The following is a 24658-nucleotide window of genomic DNA, read 5'->3' on the forward strand; positions in this document are numbered from 1 at the left end:
AATCTTTTTAAAAGTTGTCACATATTGCCTGGTATGCAGAAACCCTGTTTACTTGCCCTTTCCAAAGTTTGTGGTTGAACACCTTTGATGATTTGAGCTGGAAACCTAAAGCAGCTTTTAACTGTGCCTCGAATAGGCCTACGCCAAAGACAAATGGATTTGGCCTTTTTCCTTTCTTTTTCTATTCAAAGCCACCTTCTCCAATGCTCTGAGTAGAAGGCCTTTACCCTATTCTACCTGGAAGTCAATGTAAACACTTCCCAGTACTGTCAATATCAACTAGAAGGTGGGTGTAACATGAAGGTTAATATTTGGCTACTTTTTAGGTAGCCTCTTGAGACCATCCAGATAAGCATGCATTTCACAATTTATATCAGTTTGGCCTTGACTGGGTGGTAGTAGGGCACTCTTTAATGAGAAACACATGTTGTGTTTCTTTTTGCAAACAATTGTATGGGAGTGTGTGGGGAAATGTTTCTTTGAAAAGACTTGAATAACAACAGTTAGCAAACTGAAGGGCTGACTACTCAGCTGTTATGATTTCCACATACGGGAGTTGCCTTACATTATACTTGTGAAGCTCTTGCGCCTTCACTTCTGTTAAATCCGATTGGACGTATGCTTGGACATCTTCTCTGGGAAAGACCTTGCTTACAGATTTTATGTTTATATTTTAACATCGTTATTGAGTTAAACAGTTTTCATTGCTCTGCACTTTTACTGGTAACCGCCAGTGGCGTCACTAGGCTTTTTTTTTTTGCTTGCTTTACACTAGAAACAAACATGGGGATTGCGGCGGCATCTCAAAATAAAGTAACCTAGTCCTTCTAGAATCTAGATAGTCCTTCTGTCAAGAGAATAAATGGTTTAAAAACATAACCAGACTGTTTACCCCCTCAAGTGAATTATCTATCCTATTATATATATACATACATACATACATACATACATACATACATACATACATACATACATACATACATACATACATACATACATACATACATACATACGTACATACATACATACATACATACATACATACACATATATATATGTAAGGACTGTCTCACTTGTATTCACTTTACTCTGAAATAACTTGAATGGAACTTTAGGATCCCGGGGATAAGCAGCCCAGCAGTCAGGTAGCTATTTAAAGCTACAATAAACTGTGTATTTTGTTTATTTAGGTAAAGCATACGCTGCACGCGTATTTTCCCTTTCCCTCTGGGCTAAGCCCCGGATATTTCAGAAACACCCCTGGTTACCGCAATTGTTGTTTTAACTCTCCAGACTGAGGCACTAATTTTTCAACTTAAACATGATGGTCTCAAAAGGCTAGATTTGAATGTGCATTAATTCATTTCAAAATAGCAGATGTCAGTTGCGAAGGGTGTGGTTGAGGAATTTAAAGAAAAATAAATCGGAGAAGGTTCATCAGATTATCATCTTTTAGACCTAATATAATAATAAAACCATCAATACATGCAAAAAAATGCTCTCATCCATTTCTCAGTATTAGTATCATTATATTATTAAACCATGTAATGTAATGGCATAAATACAATGTGGAAAGTGTAAAAATGAAAACGGCAAAAAAGGAGGATACTTGGGTTCACTTGAAATTAAATACAGGTACAACTAAACCAACCGCTGGACCGTATGAGTATTACATGGTAAAATAGCAGAATATTGGGAAAGGATGTGTCATAGCGATTAAGGACAGTTAAAAGGGGACTCAAAGAGTTCAAAGGCAATACTCCCGTTTTTTTGCACTCATTAGGGTCAAAGAAATGTACATTTCCTCTTTTCGCAGCCATCAACACAATCAAAACACGACCACTGCTAAGTGTGTCAACTGCTCAAGCCACCGGAGGCGTCAACAAGAGAGGTGCAACTAGTCACAGGAATAAAGCAGAGAGGCTACAAGACACATGTACATATAAACAGATGTATATATTACAATCGCAATGAATAGGGCTCCCCTCCAATACTATTCACAATAACTGACTGGAGGAAGGAGGGGTTGTAGAAAAAATGAAAATCATATTCACACACACACACACACATACACTCTCACACTCATACTCTAACCAGATATTTCAGTTGATTAAAATCTGCCCGATTATTTTTTGTATGTTGCGTGTTTTGTTTTTCTTCTAGAGCAAAGAGGATCATTAGAGTTTGGGTGCACAGAGCTTCATATTAACGGAGGAACTTCCGCAGATTCGGAGTTTGCGGTTCAATAGATCATCAGTGAAACATCGTTGCGACACAATTGTCACTCTCTCCAACAATCTTTTTAATTTTTTTTGTACTCCCTTTTATTTTCCCTCCTCAGCGCTGCGAAACCTGTGTACTCAGTCTGGATAATTTGTTCTCCTAGTGGCATTTAAAGTCTTTGAGTCCAAATATAATTGATTGTAAGGTGTAAAATATCAAGACCAAAAAGTAATCATAATCTTATCATCATCATCAAAACAGTTCTATGACTAATAAGAAACCTGAACTAGGGCTAAGGACAAGTCCAAGTCAGTAAGGGGGTATCGCAAATCCTCAAGACGTAACCATAGCGAAACTATTGGCTACTCGTTTTATTTAATTCATTTTTGTTGTATTGGCTCAAGATCACACTCGACTACATATAGGGAAAGCAATGAAGAATGTATTGTTTGCTGCTCCCCTTATCAGCTGGAGCCTATACTTGGCTAAGCTTGATTGCTGTTGGACCTAATCCTTTCAGGCTGTTGTGATGTAGGAGAAACATTTTACCGTAACTACCATTTAGTAATCATTTATTCAACATAACTTCATCTTCGATCATCAAGTTATCGTCAGTGAACCCCTTGTTGTCCACAACCGGCTTCAGGCATCTTGGGCAGAACTGTGCCAACAAGCAGCAGGCTAAATAAAGCTTAAGGGACAGAGAGCCGTGCTTCCAACCATAGGACTAGGAATCTTTATTCCCAGGAACTGCTTTTCAAGGAACTGAGTACTGGGATAAGCACTGGACAACATGCTGCCAGGGGAATGTCTTTGCCAATCTTAAACTTAATGTGATCCAAAGCTTGTTTGGTTTAGGCAAATTGTGAATTCAATATGCTTATTAGCCATGTGCATACTGAACCATTATCAGCTACACCACAACGGCATTTCATTTCATGTCACTGAAAACAAAGTTTCTGGAAAACTCCTTCCAGGGTGAATTTTTTTAAAAACAGTTCTTTCTAGTCGTATGGACAAATACCACATGTTTTCAGATGTACCAATGTACATGGGGAAGAGGCCCGAGTCTCAAGTCCTTAGCTGGCTAATTAATGTTTTGAGGAGAAGGAATACTGCGAAACCCTTCAAAAATAAAGAGAGCAAGAGAGAGTGATCTACTGGTTAGTACAAGCTATCAATTAGTATTTACTCATCCATACTTGCAATGTGGTATAAATGGTGTATTATAACCCTGCATGGCAGAGAGAACTTAACCCATACTGGTTTGTGTTTAAATGTATGTATACTTCATACACACACTATTTATATACTGTGTGGGTGCATGTGTGTTTGGATGGGGAACCATGCAGCTAGACAGTTGTGTATAGTCTATATCTCATCATACCCTTTGAAACTGCTTTTAGTCCCTTTCTCTCTGAGATGGCAGTTCCGTAAAGTCTGTCCTCCACAGCAAAAGTGAGAATGTGTGAGAGAAGCGAGAGAAAAATCTCCCTCCAAAAAAAAAAAGATTATTCTCCTTTATCTTCTTCCATAGTGTGGATCCAGACTTCACCTCCACTGACAACCAAAGAACCCACAGCCATCACTACTGATACGACACAGGAGAAAACATTTCACACTTTGCCACGGAAAAAAATTAAAAATAAATACGGCAGTCATAAATAAATCCTCCAGGGTACCACACCACCTGTAAGAAATAGAAAGAGAGACACATTAGAATATATGGTGGGCTGTACATTTTTCCAAGATGTAAAAATGCAGACATTTAAAAAAACTAACAAATTGGAAAGCAAAATAGCACATTTGATTCTTGATGAGTGAGTAGTGTTTTCTCTGTAGCCAATAGTAATTAGCAAATATGATCATCAGCATGCCATACCAAAACCGCCCGGCCACTTTTCTTTTACTTTCCACAATTGTAGGGTGTGACTAAAGACGGCCGCAGTCTGAAGGCAATACAAATCAGCCCATAGGGGGCACTACGACGATGGATTGAAAAAGAACACTTTGAGCAAGCATGGAACTTTCTATGTGTACTGAACCCCAGCTGAGGCTATACCTCGGTTATTACCCCGATAAAAACAATGGGGTTGTTATGGTCTGCTCATGGTCATGATGTTTCTTTGGGGCTACTTACCTCACACAATCACACATCCTTCAAGGCCAAAGAATGAAGGCAAGGGAGAAGAACAAGAAAAGAAAGAGGAACTGGGGACGAGAAAGAGGAAGACAGTCAAGACGGAGAAAGAAAGGGACGGATAAAGAAAGATGGACAGAGAGAGAAACACATAGTGGGAGGAAGAGAAGAAGACAATCAAAGTCAGCATAAAGAGACTGAGATATATATCTATATATAAATATATATATATGTATATACACACAACATATATATATATATATATAACATATCTTTACATTGGTTATTAATGATTGGACAATAACAACAATAACAGGTGTTATTTACCTTTTCCTCTAAATCTTTTATTTGTCTCCTCTGGATGTCTGTCTTGTTTTCCAGGTCACGGATTCTCTGTTTGGAAATTGCCCAAGATGTTAACACAAGGTATCTTTTGTACACACACACCATACATACAGACATACATAAGTAGCAATCCCACAATTGAGTGTTCGTCAGATTAATATATTTGTGATCGTGATATATTGTTGTGTAGATTGGCACCACTAGATTGGAGTCAATCTAGATTGGAGTCAGAACTCACACCTTAAGACAATTAAGTAAACCCATTTTTTGTATGATTAATTGGTGATTTTTTGGAAGTTCAAATAATATGACTGCTAGGGAGAAAGATAACCATTTACAATTAATTCGTTTTTCTTATTATATTTATGGGTGTATTGTTTACTCTTGTTGTAATTTTCCATACATTAACCTATTTTAATAGTATGGTTATTATGAAATTGAGCACCTTCAATTGGATATGTTTCTATTTAAACAATGCTTATTTAAACTTGGTGACATCAGAATTCTCACAAAAAACGGTTGTGAACCTAAAATGAAACAGCACACACACACACACACACACACACACACACACACACACACACACACACACACACACACACACACACACACACACACACACACACACACACACACACACACACACAGACCCACATTTCCACATGCACATCATAGCACCATCCACACAGGGCCACGTCCACCCTGTCTCTCCGCCCCCACCTGGTGCGCCTGGTGCAGCAGCTCCATCCTCTCCTGGAGGATCTGGCAGTCGTACTCGCGACTCTTCCTGAGCATCTGCCTCCTCAGCTTCTCCACCGACGTCCGCAGCTCGTCCTTCTGCAGCTCGTCCAGCGGCTCCCCGTACTTGATCACCTGGGGGGGGGGAGCAACCGACTTACATCAGGACAGGGCATAGAATAGGGTAACTCATTTCTTTTTTTAAAAGCGTTTTTTGTCATATCTGATGAAATTCAACAGATTTTTCGAATGTAAAGTCACCTCCAAGAAAGGTGTTGGATATGAATATGTTTGTACTAACCTTGTCTTGCTGCAGGGCATTGTAGAGTGTGGCCTCTAACTCCTGGATTTGCTGTTTTAGGAAAAATACATGCATGTGTTGAATATTGCAATGACATTATGACTTTGATAAACAAACAAATATTGAAGGGTGCACAGTTGTAATGTATTGATTATAATACATTGTCAATCAATTGGAGAAAGGAAGAAACACCTCATCGATACTTCAATATATATGAAAACATTTAGTAATACAAAATATAGCAAGACTCAAACATGCACACCCCACACTCTTACCAAATAGGCCTGGTCCAATGTCTGTTTTCTGTAGTCCAGTTCCTCTTCCAGATACCCTTTCTGCTTACAGAACATTTCCTACGGACAAAGAACAGCAGAGGTTACTCTTGCGATACATTTGTATTATCTGTGTGGCTTGGTTAACTAAATTACAACATGATACATCATAACAGTGATTTTTCTTCCCATACATTCAATGGGACCCTGCTTTAACACCAACATTTATCCATTTGTGGGAGAGTGCAACTGTCTGGCTGAATGTTAGACTGCAGGGTTTACCGCAGAACAATTGTTGGGGTTGGTTGCTGTAAATTTGTGCGATTTTAAATGTACAAATATTTAAAAACAAATAAAGTGCTAAACAACAAGGTAGAAATATCACTTGAAAACAGGAACAGTCAAAGAATTGGTGCAATTCGTGCAATCTTTATGCAGTATCCATGGCTATTCCGTTTAAAAAAAAAGACAGAATGCTTTGTTATAACGCCTTGACAGCGTTTATCCTCTGCTCGGTCACATTGACTTGCCATCTCTATCTCCAAGTCTATCATCTTCTGGTGCAGTGCCGCTTCTGTCCCTTCGATCTGCTGGATCCACTAGAGGGCGACAAACAGCAAGACAACAAGGCATTAGGCTAACGTTTTATTTCTCCAGTAGTTCACCCAACTCAATGCATTGGTAAGGGCTTACCTTCTCCGCGAGAGACAACACAGTGCTAGCCTGAATAATGGCCACCTGCTCTTCATTACGTAGATTCTGGAGAAAAAAAAAATCGGTTCGCATTTTATTGAGTTTTAATAAATGCATTATTTGTACGTAACAAAACACAAACAGCAACAGCTCAACTTACTCCGTTGTCTCCGAGAATATCGAGCAGTTTGATGAGATCAGGTATGCACACGTCCTGGGGAGAAGAGCGAAGGCAGGCAAATTGAGATCACGATTAGATGAGAAATGTTTTTTCCTGCTTGAGTATACTTTGGCGAGAGTTGGGTGGTACCTTTACTCCTTCCTTCATGCAGTAGATCTGCAGCGCGCTGACACCTTCAGAGAAGGGATGCAGCCGCAGATGGTTGAAGGGAGGGGAGTGCCTTTCACGCTCCTGAATGAATAAATTAAAGGTTAGATAAAGGTGCTGATCAGACATTATAACATTTCTGAAATCAATCAGAATAATGATAATTAAAGCTGCAAGCAGTGTTTTTAGGTGCTAACCCTATACAAATCCTTATAAGGTTGATAACGATGGGTCTTGTACTTATGCTTTGTTTTCATCTTCAATTGATCGCTGTAGACCCCCTATAGTCTGATTTGGATGAACTTTAGACGTCTGGCCTAAGGTAGCCCCACCTCCTCTAAGAGTCCACTTCTTAAAGATCATGGAGGACATATGTTTATAACATACAAAGTATCAGGAATGTAGGTCACTGCAGGTTTTTTTCACAACAGAGAAACTTTGTAGGGATGTTGAATATAAAATGCTCTGGTCACAAGACGCTTGTCAATAATTAGAAGAATGAACATTTCAAATTGGACTATTGTCGGTCTGACCTCCAGCTCCAGTATCCTGAACTCCAAGAGTTCGTTCTGATCCTTGGAGTCTTGAAGCTCCTGCTGAAGCCGGCTGGAATCACTCTCTGTCCTCTCCATCTGCACATGAGAAAGAGAAAGACAAAAAGAGGGAAAGAAATAGGGAGCCTTTTTATAAAAAGGAAGGACTGATTTTGTCTAGTGTGAGCGTCTTAACAACAGATCCAACAATAAAATGACAAAATCACTCGAGATTGACCTGATCCAGAAGCTCCTGGTTCCGACGCAGGAACAGCTGCTTTTCTTCCACCCATTTCGAGTCCTGAGGGGACACGATATACATACCAGATCAGAATAATGCAATCATTAACATTGGTTTCAAAAATTGAAAACAAAAAAGTTTTCAATTCAAATCACATAGAGAAACAACGACCTCCAGATAAAAAACGGTTTGACCAGGGGCCCATTATTCCTTTATTCACTTATTGTTATTGTTCATTCATATTTGATCCAAGACAAATCAGCAATGGGATTATAGGGGCTTCCATAATAATTTTCTTCTTAGTGCACTGACTATTGTACATTTGTTTTGTTGTGTAGCTGTGTGTGCCTATGTGTGTGTGGTATGCATCGCACCTGCCCTTTGAGGTTCAGCTCGTTCTCTAGGTCCTCTATCTTGGCCTTGTAGCGCAGAGTGTCCGCCTGGAGCTGATCTTGGGCCTGAAAGGACAGAACAACAATACAGGAATGACGCAAATACCAAGCACCCCTCCACTCGATTCAAAATGTACAAATAGCCAGACATTTAAAGTTCAGTTTTATTCACAGATTTTGTTATCGTGGTACGGAAAGATTTAGACCATGATCTCCCAGATTTTTCAAAGGTAGATATTTTAGGGCACCCAGGTGACTCACTGGGTACTATATAGGCTCAGTCCTGAGCGCAGCGATCCGGGTTTGAATCCTGCCCGTCGTCATTTGCTGCATGATCTCCCCTCTATCTCCCATACCTTCCTCTCTATCTCACTCTCTAATAAAGCATAAAAATAAATATAATATAAAAATAAAAAAATGTATAAAAGGTTGTAGTCTCTAAGTGGCAATGGAGACTGATTGGCAAAGTAGCATATTATAACAAGATATCCTTTATTATTTTCATATCGGTGTCGGTATATAATTTATTTTTTTCATTAGCATTGTTATCATTGTAGTTGAGACAATTTTCCAGCAAATAGCTGTAAATGTCTGCACTACAGGTGAACTGTTTTGTGGGCGGTCCATAAAGAGATAATGTTACAACTGATGTATAGACAACACGGTAACCAGAATCAGCTTCTTATATCGAGATATCAATTAGAAAATGGTTAAAAGTTTTGACACTTTGTGTCCTGGACAAAGTGCCAACCTTGCTCTTGTACGAACATGCCTACCTTTGTAAATGGTAAATGGACTGCATTTAATAGCGCTATTATCCAAAGCACTTTACAATATTAACTGACATTAAACCCACACATGCAGACATTAACACTACGACGGCCATGCAAGGCAAAAGCCAACTCGTCGCGTCGGGAGCAGTTAGGGTAAGGTGCCTTGCTCAGGGACACCTCGATACGCAGCTAGGAGGAGCCGGGTATCAAACTAACAACCTTGTGGTTGCCAGCCAACCAGCTATACCTCCTGAGCTGTTAGCACAGGGGGGTGCTACACACTAGTAGTGGATGAGGTGTGGTCAGCACCCCACCGTACCCATACCCACACACTCTTTATAAAGAGCGCTTTTGGTAACCTTTAAAAGCTCTATAAATGCAACAAATTCCAACACATAGCTGTTGCAACACCCTATTTCTCTATACTGCTGCATGGTGTTACCTTGGCCTCCATCTCTGCATCCAGTAAGCCTCCTTTCTGTTCCTGCAGCAGCGCATAGGCTCGCTGTAACGCCTGGTACTCCCTGGTCAGCTGGCGAAACCGCAGCTCCGACTCCTCATTGGCCAAACCCTGGTTACACACACACACACACACACACACTCTCTCTTTAGCGAAACAAAGCATACCATCGTAATATCATAATCATAGGGGATCATCAGAAATCATAATTAGAAATTATTTCTTGATCCCTAGGCAGAAATTGGGTCACATTACAGGCATTCCCATTCTAAATAATAAATGTATGTATGCATAGAGTTTTTTATAAATAGAAAACGAAAATAATAAAAATCATAATCATTCATGCCTATGATTCTACTGTGAAGCATTAAGATCCCACAACAACCAGCGACATGAAAGCCCAGCTGGAAAGGTGAGGATGGGCGTCCTCGCTACCTGGTGCATGTCTTCATCAGGGGTAGCAGGGGTCCGTTCCATCCTAAAAGAGGCCACGGAGGAGGTCTCAGAGTCCATGGACTCCTCGTCATAGCCGAAGAATGTGTCCACCACGATGTGCCTCTGTGTGAGAAAAGACATTTATAGATTAAGGAGATCATCAGAAATCATAATCAGATATTATTAATTGATCCCTAGGCGGAAATCGGGTCACATTACAGGTGCTCCCATTTTAATTTAATAAATAGAAAATAAAAAGTTGATGCATTATAACACAATATATAACAAAATATTGTGGGTTTGTAGGGAACATTTAGTGTACTGTGATTTTCATCCCAGGAACTTAACTTATACATTTTACATACACACATGTAGTTCCTATTAGCGCCACCAGAGGGTGAAATGCTCAAATAAATAATTTAAGAAAACGGTCACAGCAAAAATTATGGAATGTAAAGTAAGTGTCAACTGACACTTAAGGGAGACAATCTTGAAACTTGACTGATACTTAACTTACACAAAATTTATACTCAATTGATTATCAAATAAATATGCTAACTTTCAAATATAGTCGACGACATTGACACTTTACACATAGCAGACAAAACTAAATATCAATACAGTAACATAAAACAGATATAGCAACGGTTGAAAAGGAAAGCACGTCAACAGTGAACCGAAACATAATAATTCCCCTCCCTTTTAGCCTTATTTCCTTGCTTTATTACCTTTATTGGCCTGGAACTTCTTTTATGCCTCTTCTTCCTCAGAAGTTTTTCTCTATCCTGAAAAAATAAATAAAAGAACAAAAAAAATATTGGTACATTAGTGATGAAATAACATATATAGAACTATATAACATATAGTTGCAAGCTATGATATCAGGGTCCTACATACGGCGCCATGGCCGAATGCATACATCAAAGCAGACATAATTTGATATTGTGTGGTGTCTCCTAATATGTTTGGTTGACGTCAGACTCGAACCAGCGACCCCCAGTCCTGTTCCCAGCATGCCACTACACGTAAATGTAGAACTCAAAGGGCAGATCAGACTATATTTTGAAGAGGAGCACTGTTGAGACCTTGTTAAAATGGCATTTGTATGCCTTAAAAACAGGTTTACTGGAAGTAATCATATATAACTGCTACTACTATCACTACAACTACTGCCACTACTAATAATAATAATAACAAATACAATAGGGCTCCTACGGATTTAGCAGGCCCCAAATCATCCATCCATTAACCTTCCTTCTTACTTTCTTGTCATTGGTCGTTTTGCGTAGCAGAAACTATTGTTGTTATTGCAAGCAAAACTCAATACGTGGAGCTCTGCACTCACTCTGGTGAGCTCGTCCACCATGGTCTGCTGCTCCAGGACCTGCAGCTTGAGGAAGGCCAGCTCCTGCTCGTCGTGAGCCTGGTCCAGGTCATTCAGAGACTTGAGCTTCTTCAGCGGAGCGTGGGAGCTCATCCTCTCCTTCTGCAGAGACAGCATGGGACACAACGTTTGTTGACAAAATACGAAATGTCTCATGCATAAAATTCCTTACAACATCTTTGCCGTAGGGGGGAGGGGCTTTGCCCGTATACGGGGCACTCTTGGGATTAAGAGGTTAAGTAACAAAAGCAGACTTGTGGTTCCTCCAGACACACACCATGTCCAGGTTCTCTTTGGCCAGGCTCTTGGCCTTATCTTCTAGTTTCTGTATGGTTTGGGTCAGGTCGTCGTTCCTTTTGTTCAGCAGCTTGTTCTTGTCCAGCAGCGGCTTGCACTGTTTTTCTGATTCTCGCACTCGCTTCAGCTGGTGAAAGACAAATACAGTTTGAGCACAAAGCTTTTCACAATAAAGCTTTAATATTTAAGAATGACAATTTTCCAATGACAGCTGGGACCATCAACAATTTTGGTCCTTGCTGTCAGCGTTACTGGATAAGACTTTTGAATACAACTGTATGTGTGAATTACATCAGGCGTCTTGTATGTAAGGAAATAAGTAACAACTGACAGAATCAAGGAACTGATAAAATGCGATTCCAGAAATAGCATATATTACATGGCATATTATCAATCTGTAGCTTATACATTCCATATGTTTCTTAATACAATGTACCAACGAAGAGAAAAAAAAGTAGTCATTAGCCACGCTAAACAACTCAATCCATGGATAAAGAATGGCTCATACCAACTCATTCCTCTCATCCACTAGGAGTGAGTTGCGGTCTTCCAGCTTGCGTATCGTTGAGTTGAGTTCAGCCGTTCGACGCTGGTTTCTCCTCATGTCCTGGTGTGATGACAAGACATTTAGTGGATATACAGAGAAAGAAAAGGCAAGACTACCTGTCCCGGTATAACAGTTACACAATATGTAGAACTATAACACATTCTAATGGTTTTTAATCTCTTATTTAGATGATATATACAAATGTTGACTTGGGCTATTTAGCCTAGAGGGCAGCCGTTTGTCATAATCAGAAGACCCTTAGAAGTGAATGCAATGTAGAAACGCAATGTTATTCATTGTGCCAAGCAGAGAACGGCAAGATCAGTCACATGGAAAGCTCAAACAAACATCATTATCTATCCTTCTTTTAACAGGATCCAAACACATTGAGTAAAGAGAACTGCCTAAAGTCTGAAAAAAACAACAACGCTGTGTGGGCAATATCATAACTATAGGCAGATTATGAGTTTGGTGTCTTCTTATATGAGCCACGCCTCGACCGAAGGTGTGTGCAAAATCAAAGAATATATGCCTCTAAAAGGCACGTCGATGTCATGAAATAATTAAGGAACGTTTGGTTCACAGACTAGTGCAATACATTAAAACCCCATGTGCTTGTCCCCCCCCCCCACAGTGTGGGGCAGTGGAGCTGTGGTGCAAGAGAGGGCACTGGGCCTTACTGGACTGCCGCAGTGCTCCGCCCCGTCGCCCGCCCTGCCAGGGATCTCTCGCTTGGGGCTGCCCAGGCCGCACTCGGCCTCTTTGGCCAGGAACAGCTGCTCGTCCAGAGCGTCCTTCTGTAGCTGCAGCTTCTGCAGGTAGCCTGACGTCGACTCCAGCTCCTTCTCCAGGGAGAAGATGGAGCGGTCTTTGGACTTGATTTCATCCACCTGTGACGGGGGAGCGGAAAACAATGAGTTAGCTCATCTGTTCGCTAGGTTTGGTCACTTCACTGCCAGCAAGCTCATGGTAGAGGGTCTTTTTATGGCCTCCATGCCAATAAAGCAAAGTTGAGCCAACTCTATAGCTGAAAAAGGTCTAACATTGTTGATTTGGGTCAGTATACATTGTGATAATGAAATTTGTGCTTTATGTTTAAATGTTGACAATTATTTATATTAGGGGTAGGCACTATACCAGGATGAACGTGACTAAAGGTTTAATGTTGTGCAATGATATGGATTTTGCTATATGGTGGACATCGTTTTATATTCATGAATTATTTATTGACCTATCTTTTCGAGCAGACGTCACATGCCTACGTTGCGCGCATATAGCAACAAACAAGCGTGGGATTAGAGTTTCGGACTTTAGGACTCGGGACGCATACACAGTGGAGTGTGTGTGTGTGTGCGCGCGCGCGCGCGCGTGCGTGTGTGTGCGCCCACCAGCCTGCGGACGTCCTTCTCACAGTCCCACTTGATCTTGGAGATCTGCTCCTGGTGCTGCTGGTGCTCCACGCGCAGGTCGCCCGCCTTCATCTTGTCCGACTGGATCATGTTGCTCAGGGCCTCGTCCGTCTGCTTCTTGGTGGACTTGAGCTCCACGATCTCCTGCAGCAGCTTCACCCGCTCCTGGTCGAAGAAGCGCCGCGCGTCCTCCTTGGCCTCCAGGGTCAGGGCTGTGCGCACCTGGAGGATGGAGGGGACAACAAGGGTCACGGGATCATACTGGGCTGTGAAATTCTTAGGACTAGGCAAGCAACAACTGCGTAGTAAAGCAAAACCAAATAGCAAAATATACACGACAATATCAACAATAGCAACATTCAAATAATTGAACAATTCAATAATTAAATAAAGCACTGGCATCAATATCAAGTGTAGGGGTGCAAAATTGACAGAGCCTACTGGAATGTTCAGGTATCAGAGTTTAAGTTTGCTGGTTGAGAAGCCTGATGGCCAGGGGATAATAACAGTTTGTGAGTCTGGTAGTCCCTGCCTGTCTGCTTTGGTAGCAGTGTGAACAGTCTATAGCCTGGGTTGCTGTGGTCTTTGATGATTTTTTTATGATTTTATGGGGTTTTGAACATTCATGCCTTCAATGCATATAATGAATTATTTTTCACTAATCTCCTGAAGTCCCTGCTCTGCGAACAGCCATAAGGAGCTCATAGTTTAATTCAAGTCCATAACTGGCTTTAGACTTGGAAGGTAAGAAGGTGCATAAATATCACAGGACCAGGTGAAAAAGGATTTAGATTTTTAATAAGAGACCAGCATAGCAAAGGACAAATAAAATATGTTTCTTCTCTGTCTTTCATTGTCTAAGCGCCCTTAAAGATATCCAGCTGAAAGACCCTTTCGAAGGGCAAGTTTGGAAATGTTTTCGAATGTAATCCCGTAAATAGTTAAATAAAGTTTGACTGTGGTAGCTTTAACTAACTTTAACTTAAAAAGGGTTATAAAAAGAATGTCATACAATATTTATAATATTGACATTTCTCTCAACACAGAAAACTAAAAGGAGTTTAAAGTATGTCTATTTCCTTTTGGATCATTTCAAAATGTTATGGCAGACGGCAGCCTGGGGTCTGTGCTCTGCCGCGCTGTGTTGTTGTTTCTTCATTTGGTCTTCAGCACTGTCTCGCATTAGGCAGAGAAGAACTCCCAAACCTCCAACTACCCACTGGGCAGACGTCCAGCCCACTCCATCGACCGGGCTTCCAGCTACTCAGAGACAACCGGGTCAAATAACTAAGCGGAATAAAACCGGAGGGGCGGACTTTGCTTCTCCATAAACAGGGTTGGTGTACATATATCAGTGCTCGAGAAATCATGCAGATCTCACTTGGAAACCCTTTTCATACACTTTTCAACAACTTTTTTTTGTAAGCCAACTAGTGTCTAACTTTAAACGGACTGACTACCTGTAGTCAGTGAACTGAATATTTGTATGAATGCAAATGATACATTGTATGAATACAAATATATCTTGAAGCAAGTGTGCTTCTCTAGCCATTCCCGGCTCAGTGTTTCCCACAGACCAGGTAGCAATGTGTGGTGCCCCCCTGGCGCCAGAGGGGGAGTGTCAGGTTCCGTGGAGGTCGGTGGAGTCAGTCATCTGGGTGTATGCAGAGTGTGTGCACTGTGCAGTGGGAGGCATTCAAACACACACTTTCTGAAGCTGCCATGTTAAATATACACCTTTATGCTTATCGATTGTCACCTGATGAGACAATTTTAAAGCTACAAGCATTTCGAAATATTCAGCTCAATCTTAATTCTTTAACGTAAGTTCTTTGAGAGACCTTTTTTATAAGAACACTGCCTGGTTTCATTCCTTGCCCTAACTCCATGGATTACACGGCAGGCCAGTATAATTGGTTTGCTCATACAAAGACCTGGACTTTATGTTGGAGGAAGACCAAAATTGATGTTAAAGTTTAGTTCTTACCTAAATGTTTGCCTATTTTAGTGGCAATCTTTAAAAATAAAGCTAGAGGTTTTTATTTTAAATGCTGAACTCAAGAACTACCTCAACCAATATCAACCTGTTCTTGTATTTAACTTTTTTGGTTAAACAAAATCAATAGCTTAAAGCATTTCGAAATATTCACAATATAAATATAATAATAAAAATAATAATAGTCCTTCAACCAGACCAACGATTGCTTCCGATTGCAACCATCGCTTCCCTGTCTTCATTGTGTTAAACCAGCCAATAGCGCGCCAGGGGGAAAAGCCAGCTTGGTGATTGGCTCCAGTAAAAGTGGATTGGAAACAGAATGAAATGTATTGCTCTCCAGCCCCTGCTGCAGAGAAAAATCAAATCGCCAGCAGAACAGGCTGAGGGTACCCAGTCTAACACCGTAGCTTATCTCAACTATAACGGCATTTCATATTAATCACATCTTTTGCTGCGTTACCAACTTTATCTATGCAGACTTAGGGTGAGGGATGTACAATATCAATAACGTTAAGTTCATAAGGTCTAACATTATCTTTTCTGAGTTAACAATAATTTTGGGCACAGTTTATGATGCTAAACTTTGGTAAAACGGTCGCTGACAGTCTTCTCTGTGCCAAATATCCCGCTGCTTCGCGTTTTCCTTTCCTAGGCGCTTTGAGAGGAAGAGCGGGTGTATCAGCCGTTTATAAGTGTACCCGCGCACCACTGGCATGGCATGAACGTGCGCTTGTCTCTGTGCATGTTCTTGTGCGTAATCATGCGTTTGTGAACGAGAATGACGGGGAGAAAGAGTGCTGTGAGGAGATGAATGAACGAAACGATATTTATATTCGAAAATCGCAAAATAAAGTAAAAAGAAGCGGAATCAATTTGTGGCGCTCGGTGTTGATTCTGTGGCGCTGCGCCGCACATTGGTCTATGCACGGGAAACACTGCGGCTAGACACAATATAGATTTTAGTGGTTTAACAAGTCAAAATGAAATAGTGAACCATGATTTAAGGCAAGGCCCTCACCTTCTCGCCGCTGCCGTCGCGCATGGCGTTGAGTGCAGCCTTCAGCCGCTGGCTCTCCTGGTCCTTGATCTTGGCGTGGCGCGCCAGCTCCTGCTCGTGCTGCCGCGTCAGGGCCTCCCGCAGCGCCTGCACCTCCTTCTGCTTCTCCTCGTGCCACTTGGCCCGCTGCTCTGTCAGCGTGGCCGTGTGGCGGTGCTGCTCCTGCTCCCGCACCCGCTTCACCTCCTGCACCTTGTCCCGCTCCAGCTTGGTCACCTGGACGGGGGGGGGGGGGAAAGTGGAGGTGATGTGAATGAATGTTGTGTTGATTTTTGTTGATAGTGAATGAATGTTTTGGTCGGATCCTACCTTGCATTTTTCCTGGTGGAGCTCTATCTGAATGTCAGTAAGCTTGGATCTGAGGTCCTCATTGGCCGCCTGTAGGGCAGAGATAAGCGCTTCAGGCTTCTCGCCCTTTGCACGCGTTTTCTTAGCCATGTCCTGGAAGACTAGTGAAGTACCACCGCCGCTTTCATTGAGACTTCACAGAATCGTTCCGAGGCTCTTGAAAGAATTCCAGTTTCTCCTCTTCCTCATTATCTTAGTAGACGCCCTGGCTGGCAGAGAAGAGGAGAGGAGAGGAGGGGACAGGAGAGAGAAAGAGCAGGTGTGGGAGAGAGACACAGATGAATATATAGTAGGCAAGGAGATCAATGATACAGGCAGACGCGTAGTAGGAAGGACAACACACTTCGGATGATTTGGTTTCAGGTCTTGTTGCATGTTCAAATAATGGCAGTTAATGGATAGTTTACAAATTTTATCTGACATTTAATGGTTTATCAACACGAGAAGTACCTTAAATGCGTTGACAATTCTCAACAGGCAAAAGCTTCATCCCTCTACTCAACCATCGATACAGGCAAAGTTTCATAAAACCTCAACTGAAAATAAGGAATGGGATAGAATGGGATTATAGAGGAAGACTCAACTGTGTTCATGATGTGCTATGTTTTGCAAATCACTTATATATATATACAAGGTGAACAAAAATTTGAAGGAGTTACAGACCGCCCGCTGTGCCATCTGACCGAAGCAGGCCGTAGTGATAACGGGGAAAGTTTCAGGATTTCTCTCTTGGTGGCCAATTGGTGTTATCGTGTGTATGCATTATGTATTATGTGGTAAACACGGATGGGAGCCTCTGTTGACATAATTGTGCAGACTGGTTGGATGTTGCAGAAATATTTGCACTTTTATTTGTTTGCATGAACATCTGTAAAACTGTGCGGGGTGATTGTCTTTACAGACATGTTAAAACTGTGAATGTTGAACCTCTACCCTGCCACGTAGTAGAATAAGCGGCTAAAGTGCGCCAGGATACCCCCACTTTAAAATCCAATTGGCTAAGAAAATATGCTCTGGGAGAAAATGTTATTGTAATTCACATCCAGCTTAAAAGTGGGAAGGACCATTAATGGTCACACGAGGGGCCTGAAGGGCACGAGGCTGCACAATCCAAAAAGAATAGACTCATCGCCCCCTAAGATTGTTGAATGAGGTGCACCCGTCAAGCTGGTAAAGTCTGTTATCTAGGAGTATGAGCTGGGAAAACCTAAGGAATCTGAAAAAGTATAGAGAAGGCTTTGAACGGCTCATGATCTGGGACAGAAGACAAAAGCAGTGTGTTTGGGATATGTTGTCTGCTCAAATTCAGCCAAATTCAGCAAAGTTGATTGGACGGTGCTTCACAGTACAGATGGCCAATGACCCAAAACATACTGGAAAGCAACCAAGGAGTTTTTTAAGGCAAAAAAGGAATATCCTTCAATGGTCGAGTCAATCTCCTCATCCCAACCCGATTAAGCATGTATTTCACTTGTTGAAGACAACATGAAAGGCAAAAAAGAACCACAAACAAACAACAACCGAAGACTGGAGTCAAAGCCTGGTTCCAGATTCAGGCAGTCACTGCCTGCAATGGACTCTCTACAAATGAACACAAATTGAAATTGTATTTAGGATTATGCTAATTTATTAATTATATATATTATAATTTAATTACATTTGAGACCCTGAAAATAGGGGACTGTACATAAAAATGGTTAGATTTTCCTAAAATTGTTGACAACATTATCAACATCTTCTGGTACCATCTTTGGTTGGTGATAACTGGGCTTAGAAGTATTTTTAATAAGAAATGTATTAGCAGCTATTTCAATGATTAAACAAGGTCCAAAGATAGTAAAAGGCTCAACCTGCTGGTTGGTAATTTAATGAACATGATTAGTAAAGGTTGTGATGTTTTTTTCCTTTTCTGTTCGGGTGAATTGAACGTACACAATGTCAAACCTTTTTGCTTTGAGAATATTGGAAGAAGGTGCACTCTCATACTATGTAAGCTGTGCGTCTACAGAACATTGAAGTCCTGACTTGACCGAGTCGGACTCGGACAGATGTGTGACCGAGTCGGACTCGGGCAGATGTGTGGTTCTGAAAGACACTGGCGATCAGTTGATTAAAAACACGGTTCTGCCTCTTTGGTCTCCACAAATGTAATTAATATCCATACAGAAAACCTCCCTATCATCTTGAATTTATGTATTGGGGCCAGCCCAATTAGATAATCAACAAGCCAAATTCACAACCCAAGCAGTTTCTCCTCTTCCCTCCCCCGCTCTGCTCGGGAACGTCGAAGGCAGCGTGTGAACACAGAGCCCTTATTTAAAGGGAAGCAGAGAGGAGTTTGACGCAGAAATCTTTGGGTTGACAACGGTCATGACGGTTAATTGATTTTAATTGCAAGATCAGACCATTATTAAAAATCTGGCAGAGCCCTATTAATTAAAATTGCATGCGGTAAGCTGTCCTATTGTCAAATGTGTTAATAAATATCGTAAAAAAAACTATAGCACTAACAATTGTTAGGTTAAGCCATTCTCCTACACAACAATGATAGCTAAGATAAGATGCTACACAATCTTAAGTAGGGATAGGAATGATCGATCATAGATCATTGATCTTTAAGAATTTACTCGATCACGCAATATTTTTATCGATCAAAAGGATGTTGTGTCACATAGTTTGAGAACGGAACAACCAAGCCGTTCCTTGGTTCTTATTGGAATTGGAGTACAGATTTTCTCTTTTTGAATTGTTTCCAAACGTTTAACAGCAGCATAGGCTAATTGTTCGGCTTTTACGAGCACCGCATAGGCCTACATTTATTATTATTTTCAAGTAGTTCATCACTTAAACTGGCTTGTATGATTTTGTTGCCAATAAGTTCTTATTCTGAAATACAGACTTTTTCATTTTGAATTGTTTCCCATTTTTAAGAGCTAATTGAAAAAAACATGCTGTATTTTGTATTTCTACCAATGGATTTTTTTTAAATAGCCTATAGAAAAAGTAACTATTAAATCAATAATTGCTATCGATGATCGATCAAGGAAATTTCTTAAAATGCCAATCCCTAATGCTAAGTACTATTTTTAAGTGCAAGGATGTACAACAACAACATACATATAATGATACACAGATCCAACTGTGCTAGCCCGTTAAAGGACTGCAGCTGTATCATCAACGTTGAATAGTGCCTTCTATATGCTCAGGAGGCTGAGCAGGAACATGTTGGGTGCATACGCTGGTCATTTGAACTGCCTTCCACATTTACTGCCTACCAGTGGACGCTGAAGGAGAATATAATGAACTTGAACATTTGAAGAACTCGCCCACGAAATAAGCTCCTTAGCATAGATGGATTAGCCTGTATGGATTAGGATTTCGATATGAATTGTAGGCCATTAAAGATTGGCCTTAGGAGTAGGCCAATCTATATTGGCCTGTATTGGTCAATATATAGACCTCTGAAGAATAAGTCCCGCCTCCAAGGCTCCCGGTTCCATCGGTCAAATGTCTATGGGAAATAACATGGCGTTTTTGAATGATCGTACATAACATACTCTAAAGGTGGTGAGGAAGTAAAAGCTGCATCACATTTTGAACTTCACACTTTTTCCATCTAGTTTCCACTGGGGTTTTGGATTGTCGGTGCCATTAAAATAGTAAAGGTTTATTAATGCTAACCGGGAGCTAGTACTGATCTGCGCAGACTTCATACGTCATGAAGTAGGGAGGAGGGAGTAGATGATCTTGCTCGCAACCAGTCACAACTTAACGTGATGGACTTTTTACGCGTGTTTTCATTGGTCTATAAAACTTAATCGCCGGCGAGGTTCAGCCTTTTTTTCCACGATTTAACCTTTTCGTTTGACCGTGACAAGAATTGGTTGTTATTGAGATTTCGATCGATTGAATCGATTTTACAAGTGAAAGAGCAGCGTTGGTGCCACTTTCGTAGGCGGGCTCTGGTGCCACTGAACTCCATTTCGGTGAAGACAAACTATGAAACATTGCTGTTGCTATGCAACCTTGACTTGGAGAGTCTTGACGTCTGCGCAGATCCATGTTAGCATAATGCTTCTTCATAATAGTTAACTACTTTAACGGCATCGACAATTCAAAAACCCAGCGGAAACTAGATGGAAAAAGTGTGTAGTTCAAAACGTGAGTATGTTATTCAAAAACGCCATGTCATTTCCCATAGACTTTTATTTGACAGAGGACACCGGGAGCCTTGGAGGCGGGACTTATACTTAAGAGGTCTATTTGTCCTACTTCCACATTTAATCGATATTCGGCTGATCGCACAATTAATCTGGCATGTCCAAAGTCCAACCCACCATCAGATTTCATAGGGCCCACAGCTTCTGATTGACAGCACAGACTCATAAAAAAGTTCTGAATTTCGCCTTTCACCGCATGGCAGCACTAGTCTAACTCTGTAGGCTCTGTGATCTTGCTGTGAACCCCTCTCATTTAAGCCATGGCACCTGTAAATTAAAAGAGGATAGTTGACAGTGAGGGCCGACGCTTCCTGGAGATGTTTAGATGTGGACACACTATTTAATTTCACCTACACAGATGTATTCCACCTACGTGACATTTTACACATCTCAACCACTGCCCTCAAACCAGACCTGACGAGTCTACTGGAATCCAGATCTCAGTATCACCCTTCTCATTAGTATCAGTAAGATACCTGTTTCTAGGTCATTCTGAAATTCTGAGTGTCTAAATGACATCTGCCACTTTTAACAGTGAAAATCCAAAAGTGCAGTTATAAATATATGGACTTGGACTTATGGCCCTTGTTGTATTCAACTTTTGGAAAAGTTTTGGCTAATAACTGCTGGTTTTGATTTGTTAAGATTTCTAAACTTTTGTTATCAACTTCATGGAAGTTTAAGGTATTCCATACAGTTTGTTCTGTTATCTGACTCCAGATGTTAAAAAAAGGCTGATTTATTTATTTTTTGTTTGTGACTGAGTGGCATTCATTTGGTTACATTACAAGAAAAAAAGATTATTATGAAAATAAACATACCGTCAAATTTGGCCTTATAAAAGAAGACACCCCTGCCATAAATGTATCGGTTAGCGGTCCTGCCTGATAGCTTAAACATGATCACAAAACATTAAAAATAGCGTGAAAGATAATATTAAACAGATTTTGGTTTGTTTCCACAAACACGGCACTTTGCTAGGCATAATATACAGTATATTTTTATTAAATATATTATTGTTGTTTTAACCATCATCAGTTAACAGCTGATGAGACATGATGTTTACAGTCGTGCTTTCACTGACAGGTCACCCAGTACGACTCTCAGCCTAGCCTACCCTCATGTCCCAGTGACAGCCCCAGCAGTAACACCCATCACCCCAGGGCAGAAGAGGTGGTTGCCCGCCAGAGTGAATCAAAAGCTATGGGGACAGACTGTGACCAGCTGGAGGTTGTGTGGACGGGTCTAGGAGGGGAGAGGGATGTTCTAAATAAATAACAATGTGGAAATTGAAAAGTTTGAACCTACTTTTATAACTGAAATTAAATGTAGTTATTACAAAGAGATTAAAGAACCAAAAATAAGGGACCATTGGGAACAGGTACCGAATTCGTTTCTGTACCAAAATTTGATCAAATGTGAATGGTATTCAACCTTAATAAATAATTTAGATTCCCAAATGGAAGGGTTGCCATTTCTCCAAAACACGGGTGAAGAAGATGAAATTTGGATTGGTAAACAACTTTAGATCCCAGAACAGGATACAACTTTTGTATGGATGATATGTAGGATTGTTATTCTATAGCTTTGTAGCTTTGCAGAACATAATTGCTTCTGCATCATACATTAATAGACATTGATGGACTCAATGTTTAGTTTTTGTATTTGTTGTTTGTCTATTTGTGTATTGATTTAAATCCACACTGGTATATAAATGGGCTAGTTAGTCTTCCGAGAGAGAGATCCTGACAAATAAACAACCCAGGTTATCTCAATGTAGACCTGACCTATTCCCATGTTTGTGTTTGTAGGCTTACTTATTATTTCACAGTTAATCATGAAGTTAAGAGCAGACTTTTGATGCCCAAGTAGGCGACTAATACATATTGACGTATACAGCGTGACAGAATGCTAAATATATTTGAGGGTACACAAAACGAATTAAAATAAAATAAAAAGCTGTGATGAATGACAACAATATGCTATTTGCTACATAACATAAAGGCTACCATAACATAATAGCATAGGCCTACTAAGCAAATGTCAAGGGCTATCTGTAGTAGCATAAGCTACTAGTTTATGTTATGAAAATATCTGTAGTGGCATCCCTCAAAGGCGTAATTACATCAACTATTTGCTTCTAAAGCCCATCTTTCTTTATGAAAGCACTGAAAGCGTAAACAGGCTAAACACAACTAGCATCAACACCATAGGCGACTATAGCGAAATACAATAGAAGATGTGTTTAACATGTTTAGCATTGTATTAGGTGTGCATCAATCGATTCAAATGGCTTAAATGCAGTCAGGCATTTCTTCACGTCATTTCCGAAGGGCTCGCTGTGCAGGCCAAGAGCATCCACCTCCGACAGACGGACAGCATATCATGCCGCAGGCCCAATTCATGCTGTACATTTACGAAATAACATTCTTTGTGCACTCTGACCATTTGTTAAGCAACGGCAACACTTTATCCTCATTCGTTATTTTACATAAACGCGACAGTGGATTAGGCTATAGATCATGGCCTACCACAGATGATACATTCGGCTCAGGGAAAGGCCCATTGGTCCTACTTTTTCATTCAAGCCCTGACATTTGGGATTGAATCCGCATCCACTAAAATAATTACAACTCGAGATTAAAACGGGAAGTGCTATAAAGCTTCTTACCTGGTAATCGATGTACATCATGTATGAAGTTCTAATGTGTGTAACACCGTGTCCATCGCATCCGGTAGCACCTCAGCATCAGCAGCACCCGAGCGAAGAGGCTGTGGTGGAGAGGAGGTGATGCTGCCGCTAGACCCCGCCCTCCCCGCCGTGCAGTGATATTAGCTCATTGGTTACCTCCTGACCAGCTGTAGCTTGAATGGTGGTGCTAGTGCAAGTTAAATGTCCGCATGTATCTTTGTTTTAGCAGACAGATTTCTGCACTCGGCGAATCCGGGTCACGGCGCCATTTTTAGTTCAGGATCTGTGGAGTTTATTCTCAACAAGAAAAATGACGCCTGGGTTTCCTTGTGAAGAATAACCCCAAAGATCATTAACTGCTGTGTCTCACTAACTACACACCACGACGCAGATCAAATCTTTAGAATAGTCCATCCCAACAGTTATCATAAATGGAAATGAAACTGAAATGTTTGATTCGAAAATATGGCATCAAATATCCTCAAAAGCAATACTTCTTCATTTTTGTGCAGAAACACACACAAAAAAATAATTATCTATCTATATATCTATTTATATGGATATAGGCGCAGTTTAGGTTGGTTCATGTTGCTCACTCAACCTCCTAGTGGTCACAGCCAACATAACGCGCGCGTGTGTGTGTGTGTGTGTGTGTGGGGGGGGGGGGGGGGGGGGGGTGGACTTGGTACCCAGGGCCCCAATGGGGGGACGAACCTCGAAAAGTTGTTCTTTTGTAAATTTTTTGAGTAATTAATGTAAGTAACACAAAATAGTTTATTCCACACCTGCAGAGAATTAACAATAACAATAACAAAGCTTTTCGTGAGTTAA

General features: G+C 40.9%; 1 protein-coding gene across 2 annotated transcripts; it reads right to left on the reverse strand.

The window, feature by feature from the left end:
- Positions 1-1508: 1508 nt before the first annotated feature.
- jakmip2 (janus kinase and microtubule interacting protein 2) lies at positions 1509-24039 on the reverse strand. Of its 2 annotated transcripts, none has more exons than XM_030362339.1 (24): positions 23807-24039; positions 16877-17120; positions 16529-16783; positions 13491-13733; positions 12783-12992; positions 12064-12162; positions 11536-11682; positions 11220-11360; positions 10603-10659; positions 9875-9997; positions 9422-9550; positions 8189-8272; positions 7812-7874; positions 7574-7672; positions 7023-7124; positions 6873-6926; positions 6713-6778; positions 6550-6618; positions 6023-6100; positions 5748-5798; positions 5429-5581; positions 4691-4756; positions 4364-4434; positions 1509-3913 (listed from the first exon to the last, which is right to left on the reverse strand). In XM_030362339.1, exons 2-23 carry the CDS (start codon positions 17003-17005, stop codon positions 4384-4386), a joined length of 2469 nt encoding a protein of 822 aa, XP_030218199.1. In that variant the 5' UTR covers positions 17006-17120; positions 23807-24039; the 3' UTR covers positions 1509-3913; positions 4364-4383. The 2 variants fall into 2 exon arrangements, with proteins under 2 accessions (XP_030218199.1, XP_030218198.1); XM_030362338.1 differs by having other exon boundaries at positions 16877-17124; positions 23807-24036.
- Positions 24040-24658: the final 619 nt, after the last annotated feature.

The sequence above is a fragment of the Gadus morhua genome, chromosome 7, assembly GCF_902167405.1.
Source record: "Gadus morhua chromosome 7, gadMor3.0, whole genome shotgun sequence".
Classification (NCBI taxonomy): Eukaryota; Metazoa; Chordata; class Actinopteri; order Gadiformes; family Gadidae; genus Gadus; species Gadus morhua.

Excerpts from the sequence above, each read along its gene's own strand:
- jakmip2 (XM_030362339.1), bottom strand. The coding sequence starts at position 17,005 with ATGGCTAAGAAAACGCGTGCAAAGGGCGAGAAGCCTGAAGCGCTTATC. Across the intron at positions 16,784-16,876 it reads TCCACCAGGAAAAATGCAAG|GTGACCAAGCTGGAGCGGGA; the intron begins GTAGGATCCGAC and ends CCCCCCGTCCAG. Across the intron at positions 8,273-9,421 it reads ATGCAGAGATGGAGGCCAAG|GCCCAAGATCAGCTCCAGGC; the intron begins GTAACACCATGC and ends CTGTCCTTTCAG.